The sequence below is a fragment of the Sceloporus undulatus genome, chromosome 5, assembly GCF_019175285.1.
Source record: "Sceloporus undulatus isolate JIND9_A2432 ecotype Alabama chromosome 5, SceUnd_v1.1, whole genome shotgun sequence".
Taxonomy (NCBI): Eukaryota; Metazoa; Chordata; class Lepidosauria; order Squamata; family Phrynosomatidae; genus Sceloporus; species Sceloporus undulatus.
The window spans coordinates 35,536,904-35,558,093 of NC_056526.1; the positions used below are offsets into that span (position 1 = coordinate 35,536,904).

General features: G+C 39.1%; 1 protein-coding gene across 4 annotated transcripts in view; it reads right to left on the reverse strand.

The window, feature by feature from the left end:
• TMEM184B (transmembrane protein 184B) overlaps positions 1–21,190 on the reverse strand; it is a 49,972-nt gene that overhangs the window by 20,560 nt on the left and 8,222 nt on the right. For 2 of the 4 annotated variants that reach the window (XM_042468332.1, XM_042468329.1), the window contains exons 2-4: positions 10,471–10,569; positions 8,678–8,921; positions 4,083–4,248 (exon numbers count right to left, since the gene is read on the reverse strand). In XM_042468332.1, coding sequence (XP_042324266.1) covers positions 4,083–4,248; positions 8,678–8,881 — 370 coding nt within the window. In that variant the 5' untranslated portion in view covers positions 8,882–8,921; positions 10,471–10,569. Of the gene's footprint in view, positions 1–4,082; positions 4,249–8,677; positions 8,922–10,470; positions 10,570–19,975; positions 20,023–21,190 lie in introns of all 4 variants that reach the window. The other 2 variants (XM_042468330.1, XM_042468331.1) reach the window with 2 other exon arrangements.

The following is a 21,190-nucleotide window of genomic DNA, read 5'->3' on the forward strand; positions in this document are numbered from 1 at the left end:
CATGTGCAACCATAAGACTGTCTGATCCATTTTCAAGATTACTGAGATAGTTATCTGCAAGCCATTTCAACACTTGAAGAGTGATATGTTAATGTCAAGACTAACATTGTCAGCATTACCCTGAAATTAAAGTTACTGTATTTAGTGAAAGTTTATCCCATAAAATAAGAACCAAGGACCTTTAATAATCATGACAAAATAAGACTAATGTGGCTATTCAGATATTTGAGATGAACTTGTTTTTAATAGAAAGACACAAGGAAATCCTGTACCACCTTTGTGACTAACAGGGGGAAAAATCTACCATAAGCTTACATGGATTCCAATCCATTCATCAGAAACAGATGAAGTGGACTGGAATCCATGAAAGCATATGCTAGAAATGACTTTTTCTCAATTAGGTCCAAAACACACTGCAGAAACAATCCAGTTTGAGACTGCTTTAACTGCCCTGGCTCAGTGCTAGGGAATCCTGGGAATTGTAGTTTGTTGTGGCACCAGGGTTCACTGTCAGAGAAGGCTAAATGTTTTACAAAACTCCAGATCCCAGAATTCACTAGCACTGAGACAAGGCAGTTAAAGCAGTCTCAAACTAGTTTATTTCTGCTGTGTGTTTTGGTCCTTAGTCTCAAATGTGCTACAATATTTCATTGTATATTTTTAGGCTGGAATAGATTAAAATGGTTATTATCTTCAAATAGTACAGTGATCCCTTGGTATCCATTGGTTTGCTTTCAAGACCGCCCCCCCCCCACCATGAATAACAAAATCCATGGATGCTAAAGTCCCATTAAATACAATAGAATTGTAAAATGGTGTCCCTTATACAAAATGGCGAAATCAAAGTTTGCTTTTTGGAATGTATACATTTAAAAAATATTTTCAGGTAGTGGATGCTTGACTCCATGGATAAAAAAATCATTGATATGGAGGAAAGACTGTACTATCATTTTCATAGAGCACAAGCTTTAAAAGCTAGACTTTTATATGATTTTGATGGAAAAAATATCATCTAACACTGGAGATTTAACAAATGCATAAACAGTAGTGAGTTTTCACATATATGGTAAATGTCTGTTCACAATTCAGATTGAATTTTATCTTCTAGAACACATGTCAATTTGTAGAATTACATGCTTCCCCCACCTTTCCAGAGAGACACTTTCTGACAACTTGCTCTTTTGATGCTTGCAGATTAGAAAGATGTTCCATTAGTTCAAGAAGGGATCCACTCTTTTGTCAGTTCTTTCTGCCTATGAAGTACACTTGGGACCTCTCAAATGCATGCACAGTTCCAAGCCTTGTCTACAGAAAGAGCATTCTCCTCCTTGAATTAACAGAACTTATCTGTGTAATTTGCAAACATGGAAACGGCAGAACATCATCAGTTCTTCTTTCAGCATCAGGTTGTCAAAAGATCCAACTGAAAATAGGAAACCACATACATATTTACTATGCATATACTTTCTGAAGCACTGGCTGGTACAAAAATCAATTTAAAGTTAAACACTGGATATTTTAATTAAATGTTTTTCAAGGGCAGTCTTCCCCAAAGGACAAATCTCCCTTGAAATGAAGTCAGATTCTCACCATCTCCTTCCCCCCCCCCCCTTTTCCTACAGTTTTGAAACTGTTTTGAACATTGACAGCACATGAGGGTGGGGGAGGAAAACAATACTCATCAGCATAAAGGCCATCAAGCTGACCAAGCTGGCAAACTTTAGAAAGTAGTCTGACACTCCAAGCAGATGTTATGATGTTTGCAAACTCCCTAGGCAAGGCAAAGGGGATAATAGCTGTTGCTAGGAGATGAGTTTCACGGAGCAGCCTGCTTCCTGCTATGCCTTTGTATACACACACATACACAAACTGAGGACAGAGGAATGGGAAAACCAGACCAAACAAAGATGGCCTCTGGACTGTGCCTGCATGCATTTGCCATCTGTTATACTGTCCCAGTGCATTGTCACAGGCATGAACAGCCCCATGGATCTCTCCAATAGATTTACGTTGTTCATGCACCCAAGGCCTTTATAAGTAGCAATTATTGCACTATTTCCATGAAAGAAGTCTTATACAGAATGTAGCAATTAACAGCAGAAAACTAATGCTCAGAGACAGCTTGGATGGGAGAAGAGATGCCCTGCTTTAAAAAACATAATTTGGTGTAGAATGAGGCTTTCTGTTCTAAAAAAATCAAAAGAACATTTAATACCATGATGTTGATGAAATTTTTTGCTTCAGGTTTGCTTTCAAGGTAAAGGAATTCTATAATAATAAACTAGGAGGCACAGGACAGCTCCTCCAGAAGCCTAATAATACTCTGTAAAGAGTTAGTCATGTAACTTCCTAGTAGGTAAATGCTCTATAGAGCTATGGCTCTAGAGCTCCCAAGAGGTCCAGCACCAGAGTGCTCAGGCTATAGCTTTATAGAATGCATGTGACTCCTGAAATTACATTAGTGTTTCTAGGAAGCTTCCTAGAGCAGTATTTGGCTTTTAGAGGAGCTGCATGTGGCCCAAACAGCTGGTATGTTGTTGTAGTTTACATTACAACAGAAGAAATCGGTTTGTGAGAAATGAGCTAAAAATCACCACCATTATGCACCGGGGGAATCTTTCTGAGGCAATTCTAATCTCAAAGGAAAGTGGAAAACATTAATGTTGACATGCAATAGAATGAGTTACCAATGTTGGTAATGGTAACAGTATGAATCTCACTCTCAGAAATGAATAATCCAATTAGTTGATTTTCTGGAATAACTTTCTACATTCTAGATGAATACACAATTTAAAAAAAACTTCCTTGAAGGCACATCTCAGAGATCTGGGATTAGCAGCTGGCCAGCTGCAGGGTCCCCTTACTCCTCAATCTTATTCCTCCAGTATCTGGCTTGACCTACCAAGTTCCTAGAAGAACTGTCCATAATGACTTGGTAATAGTCTGTTGAGAAAAATTCAGTCATAAATTGTTATCTGATAAAAAAATATTGGCATCATTTTATGAGTCACCATAGCCAAAGGAGTCTTTCCTCTCTATGCACATTTATTCTTGTCTCTCCATTTCTTAATTATGTGCCAATGTTGTTTACTTCAGATGAAAAACACTTTCTTATACCATAAAGGAAAATACCCACAAATTCTAACAAAATACAGTGCGCCCGCGTTATACAAGGGTGCGCTTTATGAGGTCTTGAGCGTACGCGCTTAAGCTGCAGGGCACAGCATCCCATTCAAATGAATGGGCATGCGCGCCCGTGGCACCGCTGCACACGAGCCTCATTGTTTCCAATGGGGCTTGAGCATAGGCAGAATTCACCTTATGCGGTGGGGTCCAGAACGGATCCCTCGCGTAAGGCAAGGGCGGACTGTATTACCTTTGATCAAGCCTCACCCAGAAGTTATAAGTAACAAATTACAAAGAACTAGTGAATTAATTCTTTCCCCCAATAATTAAGGTATGCTGCATTACATTACAACTGTAACTAAATAAAGGATAATTTTGCTCATTTTGCAGTATAGCTGTTACATCATTACTTATTTTTATAGTTATAGAGTTTTGGCTCTACTAAATGGAGTAGGACAAATATCTCATAGTCCAAGTGCTGATGCATGTTGTTACACCGTGTTCAGTTGTAGATGTTGCAAGTAAAAACCAGATTGATGGGAGGAAAGTGTATTCTGTACTACATCTTGTAACATTCAGATGTTGCTTGTAATTAACTAAAAGAATAAAAAATAAATAGAATAAAAAAGCTAAGGACTACTTTCTAGGTAATTAGCTTTGGATAACTCACCAATAACTAATCACTACTTACCAGGGGAGTGGTGCACCAGGGGAGTAGTACCAACCAATTCAGTTGTAGACTCCTTTTCTGCCATACTGATGGAAACCTAACAATCCTCTCCACAACTCACTATTCCTGTAGAGTTTTTCTAGTGTATCCTTGACTTCTCCAAGGGTACAAACTTCAAAGTTATGATCTCTAGAACAACTGTGTAAAGCTATTTCTTTCCCACAATTCCAGGCTAATTAAAATTACTTCCTCCTCCTTCCCTTTTCCATGCCCTCCAACAACTTACCTTCATAGCAATCCCTCACTGTGCCAAAGTACACATAGTACTGGTCATTGGTGAAGAAAAGGAGGCTGAGCCATGAGTCAACAGCATAAATGGGCACAATGAAAAGAATCCGAACAATATAGCGCTGTTCATTTGGACAACTGTAGCAGCGCAGGTGCATGTAGATCTGGATGAGAGAAAATTGAGAATGGGATGAAACTCAAACTACAACAAAGAACAAGCCAGAAAGGAAAAAGAGAGATACCTGGAAATTTGGGGATGCAAAGTTAAACTACATGCAAGCATTTTTATTTACTTTGGTGCATTGCAATTCTCGCCATGTGTTCTGGAGTTATAACCTAATATAGTAAATTGATTTGAGGTCTGCATTCTACTTCTCACTACAGCTACTCTTTATCATCTTACAGGAATAATTGGCAAGGAGTAAAATGCTTATACATATATAAATTGTCCTAACATATAATCAACTGAATATTCCATATCACATTCTGTCATGCATAAAGCACAGTTAAGAGTTTGATGTAAAAAAATACATCTTTGGTATGAATGGTATTTCAAAAGTTAAAAAGTTTACATTTTTAATGCTACAAAACCAGAATAGAGTACCTGAAAGAGATTCTTTTTGGTTGCCATTTATTCAGCATTAAAGTATGCTGTCATATCCACCTTATTATGGAAATCTAGAACTAGACACATTCCTATTAACTAAAGGACTACAGTATGCCCATAAAGCTATTGTATGCTACCATTTTGAATGACAATCTATATACTGTATGCCTGTCTCACAGCTTCACCAGAAAGCTTTTTTTAAAAGCATATGTACCTGTACATGCATGCCCACATACAAAGCTACGCATGATGTGCAAATTCCCAGCAATGTATAGTAATAAAACCTTTTATGTGACATCATAATTCCATCCACTTGTAATGTTTTAGATCCACAGAAAGCAAAAGCAAGGATTAGCCTAAAGTACTATTTTAATTTGAAGTGATATACTGTATGAGGAAATCTTTCTAAATTAAGAATTCTTATTACTACATCATGATGATTTGGCTTTTCCATAGCCAAAATGTTCACTGAAAGTTTTGTAACTGAACTGGTTAACATTTCTAAATACAGGTATTCTACTTTACAGAGTAAACTTTCTTGCTTACTTATTTAAAAATGTATTCACTGAATGTAGAAGGAGAAAGCACCAAAATGTTGGCTATGTACAATAATTCTGATAAAGTGCTTCAGTAGTAGTAGCGCTAGAGAAGCTAACACAAAGACCAAAATTCTATACCCATTTAGCACAGCAGAAACATACAGTTATACTGGATTCCACAATTATGCAACTGATTGTGCAACAGGTGCCAAGGTGTTGAGCTCATTCGTTGCTCAATGGCTGATCAGCTTCTATTCACCAAGTTGAAAGTGAGAGAGGTGGATATGTGTGCTTGTGCAACCACGGAGAAAGCACAATCATTTGTGCAATAATTTTTAGGCTATCATAGTGCTCCAGCTGGATTCTAGTCAAAATCTACTTCAAATGAAAGTAGTTTCAGGATAAGAGGGACTGTGGCTGGTTAGCTTTAACATAGTACCCTTTATCCCCTTGCCTTATCATGCAGATATATTCAGTCAGTCACACAGAATACTCACAAAGATATGGGCATCTTAGTTCTGTTGACCCCCAGGCCTCATAACTGGGGTTAATAATGTAGAAAGCTCTCTAATGTTTATACAAGGAAATAAAGAAGGAAAATACTTTGAGGGTGGCGATGGTTTATATTAATCCAGCATACAGTACCATCTCTGAGCTGGCCATTTCTGGTTACTATATAACTGTAAGGTGTAGGAACAGCTACATTGTCAGAAAAGAAGAAATCAAACCAATATTTTATTTAGTTCCCACTTCCCCAAAGGCCTCCAAGAAGCTTCTAAGAAGGGCATGAATCTTATAATATGCAGCACATGATGTTCAAAAGACACACTTTCTGTGAACACAGAGCATTTTAGTTGCCAGTTTATACTTTCTGCTTATAGATTAATCCATCTTCTAAAAATCTCTCTCCCTTTTATAGCACGGTAAATTAGTGTTCATGCCTACATTTTGCTCGTAATGACTTTCATAATGAGATCATCAGATACAAATCTCTGGTCTTGCACAAAAGAGATCAATAGTTTGATTGTGCACCAACTGCAAGTAAGACCATCTCAATGGACATCTAGGAGACGGCCAATTAATTCTGATACAAGAGAACTCATCACTATTATTATTATTATTAACCTTTATTTATAAAGCGATGTAAATTTACACAGCACTCTACATACAATCTTTTTAATTGGACGGTTCCCTGCCCTCAGGCTTACAATCTAAAAAGACACAACACAGAAGGAGAAGGGAGTGGTGGTGGGGAAGGGGCCTGTCTAGTAAGATAATACATATAAAATACATAGCAATACAGGAAATGATTGAATAAAACAGACAACAAAAGAACATCAAATAGCAAGTGAGAATTATGAGTAAATCCCAGATAAGGACGTATTCTGATTCATAAGCAACAAATCCAACTTTACATCTCATTCAACTAGTTGCTTCCACAACATGCAATCTAACTCTCTAATCCAGTGATGGTGAACCTATGGCACGCATGCCAGAGGTGACACTCAGAGCCCTCTCTGTGGGCACATGTGCTGTCACTCCAGCACAGAGTTTGCCAGAGTTTGTTACTAGAAAGCCAGAGGAACATGGCACTTTGCAATAAACAAGTGGATTTTGGGTTGCAGTTTGGGCACTCGGCCTCTAAAAGGTTCACCATCACTGCTCTAATCAAAAGTCATTCATAAACACAGAGGTGCTGAACATGCTGATAAATTGTAAGGTTTCTTATGTATTACTCATCAAGATAGCATTATCCTAGGAATACAGGAGAATGCCAAATTTGTCTTGTATCCACGTGCACCCAGCACCCTGATGAAATATATTGGCTGAGCCTTACAGTAGGAAAGCTGGAGGCAGCAGGAGACGGTGGGGGGGAGGGGTTGATCTCCACTGCTTAGAATCACAGAATCATAGTTAGAAGAGACCACAAGGGCCATCCAGTCCAACTCCCCTGCCATGCAAGAACTCTCAGTCAAAGCATCCCTGACAGATGGCCATCCAGTCTCTGTTTAAAGACCTCCAAGGAAGGCGACTCCACCACTCTTTGAGGGAGTGTGTTCCACTGAACTGCTTATCACAGTTCAACCATGTTTGCTAAAGTCTTTGTTCATTAACATAACAGAAACCACAGGTAGAAATTTAAAATAGTAAGTGGCTGTTTAGTCCACAACCTAAAAATGGACAGAAGTACAAAACTGGAAGAGAGAGCTAAAGGGTTATTACATCCATGAAGCATCATTCAACATCATAATCTACATATCCTTCACTCTGTCTCCCCTTAATTAAATGTACAGCATGCCAAAGCCAGCCACATTAATATGATGGAAATATGATGCACTACTTACATGCCTCTGGAAGTGAAAGACTGATTACCCACCTAGGGCCTGTCATGGCAATCTGTCTCATAGTTTTAGCAGGTGGACAGAACAGAAGCTTGATCTTCCACAACTCTGGTATTTCCTTGCTTTTTCCTATACGTAACTGCCTGGACTAATTGTGAGGCCAAGCATAGGTGTTACAAGCTTGACAGCAAGATAATAAAAAAAAATTATGGAAAATTTTCTAGTTTCATGTATACACTGGTACAGTATACACAACTCTGAGGTTTGTTTTTTTCACACACAACTGACAGAACACCAAGGTTCAGCTTTTTCAAGAACCTAGATGCTTTTTAATGACATCACTTCTATACTCAATACTCTATGGGAAAAAATCCATGTTACCACTGCAAAGAACTGCTATACATATTTCCTATCTAATAAACACATATTGCAATTTTTTTAAAGCCCCTGACTCTCTTTCAATGCAGTTACTGGGAGACTTGTTCCACAGGGTGGCTTCACATGCATGCAATGTGGAAATAGAAATGGAAGTTATTCATATATGTATCATGCCATAACATCACATAAAACGGGTAGAACCTATTGCATAAATGTAGATAACATTATGCACCGATTTAACAGAGGTCTGTATGGGCAACAAGCTCCATCCATAGATAAGATTGCAAAAATGCATAGCAGGCAAGGCTACAGAAACTTGATATGGTGCAGACAACCTAACTGTAGTTGAAGAACCCATTTCATGTTTGAGAACCTTCACATTTGCTAATAACAAAGTGACCTCTGCAGCTTCACATATTAATACTGTTTTACACTGGTTATCCAAAGACTCCCCCTAAAGGTAGGAATGTAAACTATACCAAAGCAAAGCCAGCAGGAACCATCCCATGAATGCTTGCAGCCCTCTCTACCACACTTGAAGATGCTGAACTTTTACAGCAGCAGCAGAACAGAAAGTGCTTTTCTAACAGAGATATCTACTGTGGTACCTCTATATATTGTCAGCCACAAGTACCATAATCCCCACCATTTGCCATTCTAGCTGGATCTGAAGGAAGTTGCTGTACCTCTAAGTGCTATTCACAATCTAAAGTTTTGTTTTGTTTACCTGATGGCAGGTGATGAGCAAAGCTGTCCACACAAAGAAACCTGAGATGGCCTGGGCAGCTGTAGTCATTAGAAATACTGGCTGCTCCACAGCAGTGGGTCTGCCATCCTCAGGCATCCAGGATAAATTGGGTGTTGCAACAGGAGTGCTGTCTGGGGAGCCCAGCTCAGGTGCTGACATGACTCCAGTCACTATGATCATCATGTCTTCTTGTAGTCACCACGTAGTTGTGGGTCCTTCAAACCTGAGGGGAAAGCAACAAGAATATGAAATTCAGCAGTAAGGATTCAACAACTGATCATAATTGAAACATCCACATGGATCCTACACTTTTATAAAGTATTTCTATCAAAACTCCTAAATGTCTCCAATTATAACAATACACAGGAAATATTTAGGGCAAATTACTGAAGTCCATATAACATATAGCATGGCTGTTCCTGACCCACAGAAAACAAAATTGAAATTTCAGGGAAATTTGGGAAACCGATTAAAAATAGTTTTGCATTTATGACACTATTTTAGCATTCAATCATATTCCTTTCTGAAGTGTTTACACAAAGATTCACATAAATGATTGATTGATTGATTGATTGATAAAAAGACACAACATTTAAATGAGGCTTCCTTAAGACAGTGAAAGGAACTGGGTGCTTCTACATTTACTAATCTCTTCTCTTTAGTTATGGCAAAAAATCCTCTCTATTGGAGATGTAGGTATGCTTATACTTGCTTTTTACTAGAACAATGTGGCCTATTCATACTAGAACATCTAAGTCCATCTCTGAGCTGCTGCCACCTTTGTATTTTCAGAAATAAAAACAAGCTATTGGTTCTTTCTCCGGGTATACATTGTGAGGTATAAACCCCTTGAATATTTGCCAGTGATCCACTCAGTCTGGGGCCTCAAGCAGATGGGCAGCATGGAGCACCCTTTGGCCAGTCCAGCCACAAGCACATCCTGAACAATATGGATCGCAGTGACCAGACGCCATGGTCTCAAGGCAGCCAGCAAGGAGCACTTTTTGCACCCCTTTTGTGCCTGGGTTTGGTTTGCCACGGCTCAGCTTCAGCCCAATCTGGAAACGTGCGTTATCTGAATGCCATATCCCCAGATCAGCCCAAAGACACAATTTTTGGCCTATTCTGGACCTGCAATCTCCATCTCGGAACTAAATGTATTTGCAGACTTCAAGATCACAACATCTGACCTAATTTTTGGACTTTTCTGTTATCTGCCCCATCCCTTGATTTTCTTTTTATTATTAGTATTAGTATTATTTTATTTTAGCCTGATGTAGAGTTCTATAGCAGTGGTATTCAAAGTAGTGTTGGACTGGTCTCTGAGCCATTGGCTGCCGGTCCATGGCTAGTTTCGGCAGCAGGGAAAAACAACTCCACCTTATGGGCACAGTTGTAGTGCAAGGCACCCTAGAACATTAAAAAAAACCACCACCCCTCTCCTAAAACTGAGAAACGTTGTTTTAGAGAACTTGAAAGGCTGTGCTATGAAGTCTGAAACCTAGTAAAGCCATTCAGCATGATGACCCTGCAGCAATTGTACAATAAGATACTTGTGGTCTCTTCCAACTCTATGATTCTATTATTAGTTTCCTCTGTATTTGTGTTTAGTCAATACAAATGTTAAAACAGATACAGCATGTCCCATTTTCCAAAAGTATTGAACGTTCAAATTCTGCTCTGAGTATTCTGATACAATCAGAAACTAAGTACACACATCTAGTTTAAAAGCAAGGAAACAAAATTATGATTGGGATTTTCTTTATCATTACCTATGTTCACTGTAAGGATCACACGAAAATTGAAAAGATACATCAGCAGGTGAGAAGAGCAGATAGTCTTGAAATGTGATCATATGCAAATACTTTGCTCTAGAAAATCAGAGATGAACAGAAATGTCAATATACTTTATCTGCATTATTCATCTTTCTTTGTGTATTTAACACAATAAAGCACAATTAAGCATAAATCATAAATGTTTATAACAAAGGAGCATTTCTATATTCAGTGATCATGTCTGTCATCACAAGGCCAGCAAACTATAAAAAGAACTGAACATATAATTCTTGTATTTTGCTTTCCTCTGCCTTATAAGAAAAGAGCAAATAAGGTAAGCACATGGACAGAAGTAACTGGACTCCTTTCAAAACAGATCTATTTTGTTTTTATAGATGGGCCAGCAGCCACTGCACTCATTATATAATGATTCCTATTCCAGTTTTTCCCTCTCTCTCTCTTTCAAATAAGTCACTTTCATTACTAAAAATTGCACAGTTAGAGTAACATTTCTCATAAGTCTTTGCCCAATGGTGAATTAATTTCAAAGCTTTATGGCCAAATTTATTTTTTAATTGAAAGAAAAATAAAGGATGGAGATGGAAGAATCCCTACTTACAGTGTACAAGGAATGAATTGGCAACGTCTACACACCTAATTGGCACAACAGCTTTAAAGCAAGTGTGTTGGACCTAACCTAGCTCTTGTTGCACACAATTACTTTCACACACCAACTACTGGCCTCAGAGGTGGAAGGATATTTTTCTCTGCATTGACTGTGTTGGCTGGTGGCAAGTGACTGAAAGGTGATCCCACCCCAACCTGACACATATCAAATTATAGGTTACATCAAATGACAAGCTAGTACTTGAAAGGGTAAGAAGAAGACATGGCTAGTAAAGAAATAGTGGGACTAAGGCACAGGAGGTTGACTATTAATAAAGCAGAAAGAGATAGGACCATGGAGATTCAAAATCAAATCTGAAGGTTTGCACAAGAAGTGAGTTTGGAGCAAGGATTCAAAGGGCATGAAGAATATGAGGCATTGTAGTGATGTTCTAGATATAATGTGACAGCATGAAAACTGGAGCTCGAAGGGGAAGGAAATGAAATTGTAATGTATGGAGAAAAAGTCAGAAAGGGAAATTTCAAGAGAGCAATAGAAAGTCTTCGCAGAAAAAAGTGAGGACTGGAAGACTGCAAACAGGATGGAGAGAGGCCTTTGCTGGGTCTGGAGGAAACTAGTTTCCTTCTGACAACATTCTACAGATTTGATCCCGCATGACTCAATTAAGAGTGGTTAATTTGCCAAGCCTATGAAGTGCACATGTAGGAAGGATTTACTACAGACGAGCGCCAAGCCAACCAGGCTTGAATTTTTCAAAAGGAAAAATCTGCGAGTCTGAGGAGATAAAGTCCCTTTAGTTTCTGTTAAGAAAGCTATATGAGTGTCTACAACTAAGTGGTGGTGGGTGGGAATAGAGGATTTTACACAAATATGGCAGCTAAGAATATAATCCTATGTCTGATAACCTGAAAGTGATCCAACTGAATACAATGGGCTTCTGAGTACATATGCACAACCTGAACACTGAAATCTTCAACTTAATTCTTCTTTCTGCCACAGACTTAAGTTTGGTGGCTTTAGGACCTAAGGTTTAGCCAAGCAACCATTTTATCTTTGTTCCCATTATAATCTGGAAACAATAACACTTGTAGGATTACTATACAGATCAATGAGATGGAAGGCTCCCAGTGCTTCACTGCATTATTATTATCCACACAGAACACATTTATCTGAACCAAGACTCAATGGTGTACTTTTGCTAGATTCTGCTACTTCTCCCAAACCAGGAAAAACAACAGTTTCCTTAAAAGAAACAAGAAAGATAGTGTAAAATGTTTTTAAATGGCAGATATCTAAATATCCAAATATCAAAGGCCAAGAGCCAATACATGAAACACACATTGCCCCCTAGTGCATGCAGATTGGGAATAAAGCATCCACTTGTTGGTCAATATGCTTTCCCTCTGCTTTAAAATATTTTTAAAAACATATCTATCTGCAACATTTATATCAACAAAGATGCATCTCAGAAGAGCAGTGACTGTAAGTCACAAATACTATATCCTTGAAATTACATATTTAAGGCTGCCATGTATCTAGATATGTAAATGTGCTCAAATAGTCATCGTTCCCACTGGCAGAACAGGGACCCTTGGGTAGCTTAATGGATCTGATGTTGTTATATCCAGTATACTGCTAGCATCCATTCGCACAAAACAGTAATCTTGGGACAAACCATACACTTTGTAAACCTGAGATCTGAAGCAGGGGGGTATTTTATGTCATTATTTGTTAAACCGTGAGCCAGGACTCATACTCTGTGTTTCTGCATACTCCAACACTGAACCTGGTGGAAAAGAAACAGAAATGAACAACAGATTGACAGAGTGGGGGAAGAAGGAGAAAGAGTGGGAAAAGGGAAAGCGAAAAGTAAAATGTGTTTTATATTTTATTGTTTTATATGTTTATGTTTGTAGATTGCCCCAAAGAGGATTTTTCTCCAAACTGCTTATTATTATTATTATTATTATTATTATTATTATTATATTGCACTTAATCGCAGGGAATCCAAGCAGATTACAGCATTAAAACAAATACAGTTAAAAAGGTATACATTAAAAATACCCAAATCCCTATCCCTCCACACATACATTTTGTGTGTGTGTGTGTGTGTGTGTGTGGATTGGGAGGGGGAGAGAAGAAGCATGTGGGACTGCAACAGCACCGATTGGCCTTGGCACTTACCTCCTCCACCTCAGAAGAATAACCTGGTTCAGAAACCGGCCAACTTGTGACATGCATATGCCTGGACAAAGGTGGAACTGAGCAAAAGTGACTGGAAGATGTAAGTCCAGGGAGTAAAAAGAAGAGAGCCTTTTCCTCATCAAGGTGAAAGAAGTTGGACGGGATGGTGGTGGTGGTGAAGGAAATTAGAAGATTAATATTTGTCATTATCACCATGGCCAGCATTTGAAAAGCTGGGAATAGAGGGGAAGGGAATAGAAGAGGGAAGCTGTTACAGGAGGTAGTAAATATAAAAGCAAGAGGAGGAAGGGATGGAATAAATTGGCGGCTGTATCCAGGGTACAAGTTAAGTATGAAAGAAGAAAAGGGAAAAAATGGCAGAAAATTAGGAAGGATACTTTGAGAGGCACAAAGAGTGGGAAGTAAGACATAAAAGCAAATATTATCTCTGCGTAGATCAATAGATTCTGCCTGAAATGAGGAGACTGAGTCATGAGACAGACCTCCAGAACTAATGTCTGTTATTCACTTGAGGGGAAGCTCAAGTATGGCAATCCCTAACAGAAGGAAATAACTGCAGCAAATACTAGCTGTTTCCAGACTGGGATAAGTATGATTGCAAAACGTATCAATAATTGCTACTAATTATGCCAAACTCTGCCTCTTCCTGCCACTATTTTTAAATTGTTCTGCTCTTGCACTAACATTTTGTGACTGGTGGGCTTCAACCACTTTCACCTCCCTACCGTGAAGACATCAAATCTCATCTTATTTTGGAAACAAAGGCCTGGTTAATAACTGAATGGGGGACTGCCAAGTAATATCAACTGCTCTCAGCTGTATTTCAGAGGAAGGCAATAGCAAACCATCTCAGAGTATTCCTTGCCTAAGAAAACACTATGAGATTAATAGAGTCACGCAACCTGAAGGCACATACAAATAGACAAAAAGGCTCTAGATGTAAAAAAACCTAACATTATCATTTATTATGTGGAATTGTCCTTCAGAACATTCATACACTTTCCCAAAGTGAAACCATGCACACAACAGGGATAAATAATCTCAAACTCTGAGGCATGATCTTGCTCCCAAATGCCCCAATATGGATGCATGGATGCACATTCAAATTTCTACCGTGACTAAAACATTTAGCTTCCCTAAGGCACAGCAGCAAATGGTACCCTTTAACCACAAAGATCAAAGATCTTCCATCACAATTTTCTAAAATGGTTAGAGATAAAGGGCTGTGGTAGAGTCCTATTGTGACTTTGAACCTTGGCTGCCTCCTCCCGAACACAAGCCAAGACAATGTGCCCACATGAACATTATTCCTGAAGCATATACCAAAACATATACAGTACTGCTTTAATTACAACAAGTATTAGCTCTTCATATATTCAGCGATGGGAGGGACACTAGAGTTAGGCTTCTACCCCAAATCCTTCCATATTTTTTTAAGCCTACAAAACACAACTCTGGTATATACCAAGTGGCTGCTCAGATCATAGAACAAGGGCCAAATGAGCAAAGTCACTTGAGTTCCACTTACAGTAGTACTGGAAAGTACTGTTACACAGAGATTCTTTTGAGTTCCTTTCTTATAAACTTGGGACAAAAAGAATCACAGTAACTTGCATTACCTTGTCTAAAAAGGTCAAATACTGTATACCAGTAATTGGTAAGCAACTGTAATAGCTGTTGGCTCTTTTAACAGCAAAAACCAATTACAAATCTATTTCTCATTATATATGGATTTAATTCACAAACCAAAAAGTACTGTCAGCACTCTCTATCCATGGATTCAACCATCCACAGCTTGAAATTACACAAAAATATACATAAATTCTAAAAAGCAAACCTTGATTTTGCCCTTTTATATAAGGGACACAATTTTATTATACAGTTGTATTTAATGAGACTTGACCATCCACAGCTTTTGGTATCCATGGGAGGTCCTGGAACCAAAACCCAGTGGATACTAAGGGTCCACTGTCTGCTTCTCAAAGCAAATCAATATTTCAGTTATCTTGCCAAAATGCTCTTTCATCTCCCTAGCTGAACAGGTTCTCTAATTTATTTATTTTACAATACTTATAACTCAATACAATAAAATCTCAAAGCACATATATCACAAAAAATAAAAAAAGAAGAGCAGTTCAACATGTTTTAGCAAATGAAATGAAGCCACAGGCTCAATAAACTTTGCATAAGGAGATAAAAACATTTTGAACTTTCAAGAGTCCACCTGAAGCCTTCTTCCAAAATGCATTCAGATTTTTTTCTTTCACTTGCCTCCATTTTTTTTTTTACCATTTCCATTTTGTTTGTGTGACTTTTAACATATTCTGGATAGCTGGTGAGACAGTCTTAGCTGCTCTTCTTTTTTCTCCCTGTTTTGCTGTTTATGCTTATTCAGTAAAAGACAGTTACTGTTTATCTTTCCTGTTGTAGGCAGGCACACACAGCTAAATTAAGATCAACTAGAATCTCATCCTTTCTCAGCCCAAATTTTATTGCGCTGTTTAGAATCATAGAATCGGAAGAGACCGCAAGGGCCATCCAATCCAACCCCATTCTGCCATGCAGGAACTCTCCATCAAAGCATCCCCAACAGATGGCCATCCAGCCTCTGCTTAAAGACCTCCAACGAAGGAGACTTCACTACACTCCGAGGGAGTTTGTTCCACTGTCGAACAGCCCTTACTGTCAGGAAGTTCCTCCTAATGTTGAGGTGGAATCTCTTTTCCTGGAGCTTGCATCCATTGTTCCGGGTCCTAGTCTCTGGAGCAGCAGAAAACAAGCTTGCTCTCTCCTCAATATGACATCCCTTCAAGTATTTAAACAGGGCTATCATATCACCTCTTAACCGTCTCTTCTCCAGGCTAAACATCCCTAGCTCCCTAAGTTGTTCCTCATAGCACATGGTTTCCAGACCCTTCACCATTTTAGTAGCCCTCCTTTGGACATGCTCCTGTTTCTCAATGTCCTTTTTGAATTGTGGGGCCCGGAACTGGACACAGTATTCCAGGTGGGGCCTGACCAAAGCAGAATACAGTGGTACTATTCCTTTCCTTGATCTAGACACTATACTGTTATTGATGCAGCATAAAATCGCATTGGTCTTGTTAGCTGCCGCATCACACTGTTGACTCATGTTCAATTTGTGGTCTACTTGGACTCCCAGATCCCTTTCACATGTAATTTAATTCAGCCAGGCGTCCCCCATCCTATATCTGTTCATTTCATTTTTCTGCCCTAAGTGCAGTACCTTACATTTCTCCGTGTTGAAATTCATTTTGTTAGCTTTGGCCCAGCTTTCTAATCTATTAAGGTCACTCTGAAGTTTGATCCTGTCCTCAGGGGTATTAGCTGCTCCTTCTAATTTGGTGTCATCTGCAAATTTGATAAGTATACCCCCAATTCTGTCATCCAAGTCATTGATAAAGATGAACAGCACTGGGCCCAGGACAGACACCTGTGAGACCCCACTGGTCACTTCTCTCCAGGATGAAAAGGAGCCATTGTTGAGCACCTTTTGGGTTCAGCAGGTCAATCAGTTACAAATCCATGTAACAGTTACCTTGTCTAGCCCACATTTCACTAGTTTGTTTGCAAGAATGTCATGGGGAGCCCTGTCAAAAGCCTTACTGAAATCAAGATATACTATATCTACAGCATTCCCTTCATCTACCATGCTGGTAATTTTATCAAAGCTGGCATGACTTCTTTCTCTGAAACCCATGTTGACTTTTTGTGATTATGGCATTGCCTTCTAGATGTTCACAGACTCTCTGTTTAATGATCTGCTCTAGAATCTTTCCTGGTATGGATGTCAGACTAACTGCACGATAATTGTTGGGGTCCTCTTTTTTGAAGATGGGGACAATGTTTGCCCTCCTCCAGTCTGCTGGTACTTCTCCTGTTTTCCAGGAGTTCTCAAAGATTGTTACCATTGGCTCCGATACTACATTTGCCAGTTCTTTTAAAACCCTTGGATGTAGTTCATCTGGTCCTGGAAGCTTAAATTCATTTAGATTACCAAGGTTTTCCTCTACTACCTCTTTACTTATTCTGTACTGAAATTCCCCATTTCTGTCCTCTGCTCCATTTTCCTGAGGTTGAGCACCCTTTGCCTTTTCTGAGAAAACTGGGGCAAAGAAGGTGTTGAGTAGTTCTGCCTTTTCTGTCTTCTGTTAGCATTTTGCCATCTTCTCCACGCAGTGGCCCTATCGTTTCCTTCTTCTTCCTTTTGCTGCGGACATATCCAAAAAAGCCCTTTTTGTTGTTCTTAGCCTTTCTAGCAAGCCTGAGTTCATTCTGTGCTTTAGCTTTTCTGGCTTTACCCCTACATGTGCTCGCTATTTGTTTGAATTCCTTTTTGGTGATTTCTCTCTTTTTCCATTTCTTATACATGTCCATTTAAAACTTAGCTCAGTTGAAAGTTCCTTAGTCATCCATCCTGGTTTCTTTAAACATCTCCCATTTTTCTTCCTCATTGGAAGTGTTTGAAATTGTGCCTTCAGTATCTCCCCCTTGAGAAACTCCCATCCATCTTGAACCCCCTTCTCTTTTAGTATTCTTGACCATGGGATCACCCCCAGTATTTCTCTAAGTTTACTAAAATCAGCTTTCCTAAAGTCTAGAATGCATGTCTGACTATGCCTGGCTTCTCCTTTCCACTGTATAACAAACTCCAAGAGAACATGATCACTCCCACCTAAGGATCTCACCACTTGCACTCCATTAACTATGTCAACCCTGTTGGTTAGGATCAGATCCAAAATAGCCGATCCCCTTGTTGCCTCTTCCACCTTTTGGACAATGAAATTGTCTCTGAGGCAAGTGAGGAATTTGCTAGACCTTGAGGATCTGGCTGAGTTTGACTTCCAGCAAATATCAGGATACAGTAGTTGAAGTCACCCATTACTACTACATCTCTCCTTTCTGAATGTGTGGTCATTTGTTCTAGAAAGGCATCATCCAATTCCTCCATCTGACTTGAGGGTCTGTAGTAGACTCCCACAATAACATCCTCTTTAATTTTTATCCAGATACTCTCCATCTGGCTTCCAGGATTGATGTCCTGGATATCTTCACTGGTGTAAATGTCCCTGACATATGAAGCTATTCCTCCTCCTTTCCTGTTTGGCCTGTTTCTCTTGAAAAGGTTATACCCCTGTATTCCTACATTCCAATCATGAGACTCATCCCACCAGGTTTCAGTGAGGCCTATTATATCGTATTTGCTTTGTTGTGCTAGGAGTTGAAGTTCATCTTGCTTATTTCCCATGCTCTGTGCATTAGTGTAGAGTTATCTTAAACCATGGATCCCCTTTACCTGCTTGTCTTGTTCCCTTTATGACAGTTTGACTATTTTCTCCATCCCTTTTGCCTTCCAGAATACTGTCTCCCTCACCCACATAACTCAGTTTAAAGCCCTCCTGATCAAATTTTTGAGACTATGGCCTGTTACAGACTGCCAAAATAAAGCTGCTTCGGGTCTCTTTGGAGGTATGCTGTTTAAATGATGCATGCATCCTAAGAATCCAGAAGCTGCACCAAAGCTGCACCCCAGTGCTTAGGAATGGAGTGTGGCTTTGGCGCAACCTCCGGACTCTTAGGACACATGCATCATTTAAATAGCATACCTCCAAAGAGACCCGAAGCAGCTTTATTTTGGCAGTCTGTAACAGGCCTATGTATTGGTTTTTGCCAACTGGCGTGAGATGCAACCCATCCCTTGCCAGAAGTCTCTCCTCATGGAACCTCAGACCATGATCCAAAAATCCAAACTGCAGACTTGCTACTAAACCCAACACTAAAACTCTGTGTGTCTCCAGGCCTCCTTCATCATCCTCCCAATACTGATGCTGCTAAAATTCTTACAGTTGGAAAGAAAATGTGGAAGAAAAGAGGTTAGGGTAGGCTTTAAAAGACTTTGTAAAAAGGAGCTTCTTTGTGTTTGTTAACTGAGGTATGCCTGAATAATTAAAATATATAGCACAAAATAAATGCAACCAATTTACAATAAATAATAAAAAATAATCAGAGCCACTATGAACTAGGTAAAGATCTCAGAGGTTGGCTGGATGTATATAGAGCAAGGCAATCTGTCAGTTATCTTGCATCTTATCTTCTTTATGGCTTTCTATGTCAGCAAGAATACCTTGAACATAGCTCAGTAGTTAATAAGCAGCCAGTATAGTTCTTTTAACATAGACAGAATAAGAGTATAGGTGTGTGCAATATCCTGCTGTCTATCCATTAGTGCCCTGTAAACAGACACAAGAGTGTTTCACATACAGCATGTTACAATAATCTACGTCTGAGGGTACTAGCACACAGACCAAAGCAGCTATGTTCCCCCACCCAGGAAAAAACACAAAAGTTTTACTCCAACCAAAATTAGTAATGGATACTCACACTCCAAGACACCCAAGTCTCCTAAATACCCAGTGAAAAAGATGGATCTGAGAGCACCACCAAACTACATACCTATTCATTCAAAGAGAATGCAGCCCCATCAAAAACAAGTCAATAACCTGATTCCTGGATCTGGAGGTAATCCTTTCACAGGGTTTGTGCCTTATCAGGATATAGTTTCATTTTATTAGACCTCACCCAGCCCATAACTGCATCCAGGCACAAGTTCAGAACATGAAGAGACTCTCCCAATTCAGACTCCTTACATCATTTCCATGTTCTTCCTTGCATCTGTTTGTACAAAAGTAGGTCTCTAGGGAAGGCAGGAAGAAAAAATCAAATAGGAATATTTGCAAGATGAAGAATGAAGCATCCAGCAATAAAACAAAACTATGCTGTTCCATTTCCTATACCAGCGGCAGCCATCTACATCAAATCTCATGGCACTTAATATAGAAACTCCTTGGATCAGGAGCCCTTTTGTCTGACTTCCAGTTATGCTGCATTTTCAAGATGTAATTATTTCCAGAATGTATGGAAACAGTACCGATTTATTTTTTAAAAATTATCTTATTCATTTAAGTTCATATCAATTAAATTCATCACCCTGTTTCTATTTTATTTATTTACATTACTTCTATCCTGCCTCGTATCATAAAATCGCTGGATAGCTCACAATAAAACCACTTAGAACAATTTCTAATGCAAGGGAACAAACATTTTAAAACAATAAAAATAATTTAAGCACTCTTAAAGCATACTAAATCACTGCATAATATAAAGTTAAAACAGTATAAACCCATATTTACAAACCCCCGATTGCAATAACTAAGCCCCAAGGACTTTTATAAAAGCACACATTTTATTGGAGAGAAGCCAATGTCAGTGCTAGTTGGATCTCCCAAGGGAGAGCAGTCTACAACTGCAGTGCCATAGTGGAGAAGGCCCTCTCTCATGTCCTCACACAGTATATTGCTCCTACTGATGGGAAACAGAGGAGGGCCCCTCTGCCAGATCTCGATTCTTATGTAGGCACAGATATAAAGAGAGATGTTCCTTCAAATATCAAGGGTCTAAACTATGTAGGGCTTTAAGTGTCAAGTAAATCTTGAAATCAGATCAGAAATGTATTGACAACTATGACAACCTCTTTAGAACTATTGTTACATGGTTTCTATAAGCATTCCTGTCAGTAAACTAGCTGCTGCATTTTGTGTTAGCTGGGAAATATTATTAGGAAAGATATGAAGGTGCACAAAAGTTAGAATTGTACAAGCCACTGTATTCCCTGTTGCCATGTATGAATGCGAGAGCTGGATAGCTACGAAAGTGAACAGGAAGAAACTCAATTCATTTGAAATGTGGTGCTGGAGAAGGCTGCTAAGGATACCATGGACAGTCAAGAAGTCAAACAAATTAGTGCTAGAACATTTTAACCAGAAACCTCTCTGGAAGCCAAGATGACTAGACTAATACTGTTG